Source organism: Aristolochia californica, unplaced genomic scaffold (assembly GCF_029961685.1).
Source record: "Aristolochia californica isolate CCGP_79_NKW_82.1479 unplaced genomic scaffold, dmAriCali1.0.hap1 SCAF_8, whole genome shotgun sequence".
Classification (NCBI taxonomy): domain Eukaryota; kingdom Viridiplantae; phylum Streptophyta; class Magnoliopsida; order Piperales; family Aristolochiaceae; genus Aristolochia; species Aristolochia californica.
Genome location: NW_027182279.1, coordinates 36,519,932 through 36,524,987, shown reverse-complemented (window position 1 = coordinate 36,524,987; position 5,056 = coordinate 36,519,932). Strand labels below are relative to the sequence as shown.

Below are 5,056 nucleotides of genomic sequence, written 5' to 3'. Positions count from 1 at the left end.
AAGGTAGAACATTGAAGTCATCTCCTCTTTTTCCTGAAATTCATCCAACCTCCCTCATTCTTCTTCCCTTAATCCAAATTCTCTCCTTCTATGTCCTTCTCCTCTCTTTTTCTCTTTTCTTCTTCTTCGATTCCTCGTTGATCTAAAGTTCTTTTCATAGGATCCTAAATTCTACAATAATTTTGTGAAACTTCTTATTGTAAGAGTTATGTAAGACTTGCGGAGAAAAAAAATCTAGAGTTTTGATATAGAATTTTCTCAAATAGGGAGGGACGAGGGAGAAAGACTTCTCAAATAACTAGGGCACTTTAGGGAAAGACGAGACATTTGAATAGGAAACAATCCTCCTCTAGAGTTGCGGCACTTTTGGAAACCAAAAATGCAAAGTGTATCTACTATGCCGATTACCATTTTGGTATTTCGAATATATTTGGTTTAAAGTATCTCGATTCCGTCTGTTTACATGGTTACAAGCCGTGCACACGAGTAAACAGGTAATTAAACAGGAAAATAATAAAATACATATTTAATCCTTTAAAAATACCATGTTTATAATGACCCTAAAAAGCAAGTAATAGAGAGCATAATAAGGTCCTCCCCACATAGGTAAGTAAATCACTCCATTAATGCAACCTTCTCTAGAGCTACTTATAGAACACTTAACACTCTACATGACTGGAGGTAAATAAGGACGAAAAGATTGAAAACGAAGTTGGGTTTGTCTTTGACAAGGGTAGAACCTACTTGGAGAAGGATAGAAACCCTTCAATTGGAGAAGATAAGAACCCCCACGTGGCTTTAACTGGAGAGATTTCTTCTCTTCGAGCCTTACATATTCAGGCTCCTACTATACATAAGAAACCTTACTACTCAGACAAACACGCCAACCCAACCGATTATCACCCTCAATCCAAGAAGCTACATCCATCAACAGACAACAGCAGGGGAGGGGCAACAAAAAAGAGATAAGCATCTTCACAAGTTCATGCCTTAGAAAGAGATTAATATGATGCTGTAGTCCAAGACCAACGGACTGGCCGAGATCACTTTCACACCTCTTATTTGTAAAATAAGTTTTACAAATAACACCACAGAAAATCATTCAGTCCTAAAACAAGAAAGAATTTTAAACCACTTAGCACACAGAACCAGATGTCCAAGTGTAAGATCTGGCACCAGTTGGACAGCAAAATGATGCAAATGAAGTGAAAAAATTTAAGTATTTAAGAAAACATTCTCACACTGTGAGGGAATGAACAGAAAGATTGAAAAATTACAGTATCTAAATCAAACAACTTCAAATCCCACTCAGAAAAAACCTCTATTTGAGCCATGCAATTGTAGTTCAAAAAAGAAGCCAAACAAATCAAAAATGTTTAAGAAAAAACCTCCGGAGTAAGAAAACATCATCAAAAGATGCCAGATATGCAAAGGCCATAAAACTTCACATAGTTCAGACATCCACATTCAATCGAGACACTAAAAATCCAAGTTCCACGCACCTTTAAACTTAAACAATTATGTACAAGCACCATTCCTATGTCTGAACTATTTCACAGCAATTTGCTGCTTAGAATATGAATACCAATTTCCTTATGTCTTTACAACTTATTCCACTAAATAACAAAATGAACGGGAATAAATGTTTTGGAACCTATAAATGGGAATCGATGGACACCATCAAACTGAACAGGGTAGAAAATATCTCTCAATCAAGTGTCCCTACAATTACCTAACATAAATAGTTCAGTTCCAACAAAACAAAGCATAAATCAATGTTAACTAAATAACCTAGGACCCTGTCACTGTGAAAGAACTCTTGGACAACACAGAATAGGAAAAAAACATTCAAGGGTGCCTCAAACATAGATGTAAGTGTCCCTACAATTGCCTAACATATATAGTTCAGTCCACACAAAACAAAGCATAAATCAATGTTAACTAAATGATCTAGGACCCTCTCACTGTGCAAGAACTATTGGATAACACGGAATAGGAAAAAAAAATTCAAGGGTGCCTCAAACATAGATGTAACGATAAAAACACGGACTTAAGCACTAACCTTACCTATCTAAAGATTCAAACCCGTTAACCAAGAAAACATTCATTTTCTCTTCCTTAAGTTCTCACTTTCTGTGTGCACTAGCCCATCCAAATGTAAGCCTCCAATACAAGCATCAGTTACCGAACTCTAAAATAAAAAATTTCTTGAGACCAAAAATTTCCCAGGAAGATAAGCACATTGCAAGACTAACAAAGACAGTAACCCACACAATAACCGGAAGTGCTCCCATTGGTCATATCAAATCAACGTCTTAGTGAGGAAGGATTTCCAAAAGTTAAACATTTGCTAACAATATCCAAGCCACAGGAGACAAGATTATCCTGGATACAATATTCATAGACAACATTGTAATAGACGCAGAAATCATATCAACAGGCCCCTTCGGCAAAATAAGGCGACCGCAACTAATTATTAAACCGGAAGGAAACCGTGACAGGAATCTATACGCACCACAAGCAACGTGCAGCTATAAGGAAGTAAGCAATTCCAAGAAGAACTGATATCATCATTAAAAACTAACATGGAACCCATTTCGGAGTTCGATTCGTTCGTTTAATAGGTCTCACTAAAGCATCCGACAAAATCCCTTGAAGGGATTTTAAAACAAAATTATCAAACAAATCCAAGAGGTATTCAATAAAGTGAACACGAAAATAACCTACTCTTCTCGTCTTGGGGTCTAGAACCTGAGCTTAGTAAAGAACCATCTGTTCTTTCCCGTCTTAAACCTCTCCTCGAACTTGGCTTTGGCTTCCTTTAGCGCAGTAACCTTCTTGTCCCGCGACTGGAGAACATCGAGAGATACAACGTCCTTGAGATCGACATCGAGGGTGTAACGGGTGGGCATTATATGGCTGTAGTTAACCAACCGGACGAAGGCCTTGACCCTCGACTTCTTAGCTGTTTTCTTCGCGGAGTCCTTGCGAATCACCTTCTTCGGATACTTGGAAATACCGGCAACAAGGCAGTGCCCATACGGCCTGTCCCTGGTGCCATCGTCGAACGATCGGACGATCACCGCCTTTCTGCCGGCAAAGCGACCCTGCAACATGACAACAGCTTTGTTGGGCTTCAGGAACTTCACCATCTTCGCCGCTCGCTCGAGCTCTGCCTACCCTTTTCTGACTCTCGAGTTGGAGCTAAGAAACCCTAGCTATCGAGGATTTAACGAAGTTAAATAGGAGAAAGATTCTGAACAGAAGGCCTGATCATGAAAACAATTACCAGAATACCTGGACCATTTCCAGGGTTTAGGCACTTCGGATCTAAATTTTTAATCCCTACAAATCTTAAATAAACGTAGGCAAATAAAAAACATTAAGCTTAACTTAGATAACCCTCTTCATCAAGTGGCCGTTATGTAAATATTTTATTATTGATTTAGGGATATGTTTTGAGATTATCAATTAACATAAAATTAATATATTTTAGATTCATAAAAAGGGTGTATTGTTGTTATTAATATTATTATTATTATATTTATCAATCGATTACTAATATATTTGTCAACTAATTAACAACAAAATAGGCATAATAATCGATAAATTTTATGATAATAATTTATTTTAATAGTTAATGAGTATAATAGCATTAAGTATTTAATATAATACTAATATCAAGCATTAAATTTTAATTATTAACAATATTAATGTTTTAAATAATTAATATTGAAATATGGGCCCAAGCCTACACGACCAAAGAAGGCCTACACATCCAATAGAGGTAGAAGATGGGTTCAAGGCCCACCGACCAAGGAGAAGGCCCATCGACCAAGGAGAAGGCCCACCGACCAAGGAAGCTTATCTAATACTTATCCTAGTACTTCTCCTGTTTAGATTGTGAGAAGGTTAAGGAGAAGTTACAAAATCCCGATACTTACCAAGAGTTCTTGAGGTTCCTCCATATTTACAACACAAAAATTATATCTCGATCAGAATTGCAAAGTTTGATAGGTGATATTCTTAGTAAGTATCCAAGCCTTATGGAAGGATTCAATGAATTCTTGGCACATTGTGAAATATAGATGGATTTCTTGTTGGAGTTTAGGAAAAAATAGATCTGATTCGGGTATAGGTCCAGATCAATTTTCTCTTATCTGGCTTGGATTCAAATTTTAATAAAATTACTATTTTTGGTTTGAGGGGGGATCCCTTCGGGTGATTTTATTCAAGGTATCCTCTCTTGTATAGATTTTCTTATCTGCATTGGTTGCGTATCTTCTACATCGTCAACTCCAAAAAAATATTTGTACCTCCCAAAAGTTCCCTTGAGGTCATAGGTTCCCTTTTAGGCCAACCTCTTGTGTCCTACTTCGGTTGATCCTTTTTATATAATGGGTGTTGTTAAGTTCATGGAATTTTTTTATTGGTGTCCTTTGGGTTTTTAGCGATGTCCTTTGTGTAACGGGTATTAAGTACTTGTACTTGGGTTTTTATTGGTGCCCTTTGGTTTTGACTCTTTCCCCCATATTTTTTTATTTTTCGAGTTTGAATTTGATCAAGTACTTATACTTGGAACACATTAATTAGAGGAGATAATTATTATAGTATTTTTTTATTGTTTCAAGTTGAGATCATTGTCGAAAACCTCACAACTTCGAGGGAAAAAAATGGAAGGAGAAGTATGAAAAATTCTGTAAACTGAATCAAGTCTGGTCACTTTCATTACTTTATTGATTTGATATACATCTTCTTCAATTTTTTTGCAAACGTAAAAATTTGTGAGTGTTATAGTGGTTGCACCTCCTTCAGGAATTCATGTATAAGTGTTGTTATCACTACAAGAAGAACAATCTAAGATGAAGAATTTCACGTGTTATAGTAATTAAATTTTATGTAACCAGAATATTAAATTATTGTAAGACTTATCTTTTGGTATTTGACTTCAGATGTAACTAGGAAAAATGTAGTTTTTATTATAATATTTATTATAAATAGAAGCTCATTGTACTCAGTTATAATCAAGTCAATACTCATTTCTGTTAGAGACGGT

General features: G+C 36.1%; 1 protein-coding gene across 1 annotated transcript; it reads right to left on the bottom strand.

The window, feature by feature from the left end:
• Nucleotides 1-2,549: 2,549 nt before the first annotated feature.
• LOC137938767 (large ribosomal subunit protein eL27x-like) lies at nucleotides 2,550-3,200 on the bottom strand. The gene has a single exon (XM_068783801.1). It carries the CDS (start codon nucleotides 3,150-3,152, stop codon nucleotides 2,745-2,747), a length of 408 nt encoding a protein of 135 aa, XP_068639902.1. The 5' UTR covers nucleotides 3,153-3,200; the 3' UTR covers nucleotides 2,550-2,744.
• Between the last annotated feature and the right edge of the window lie 1,856 nt (nucleotides 3,201-5,056).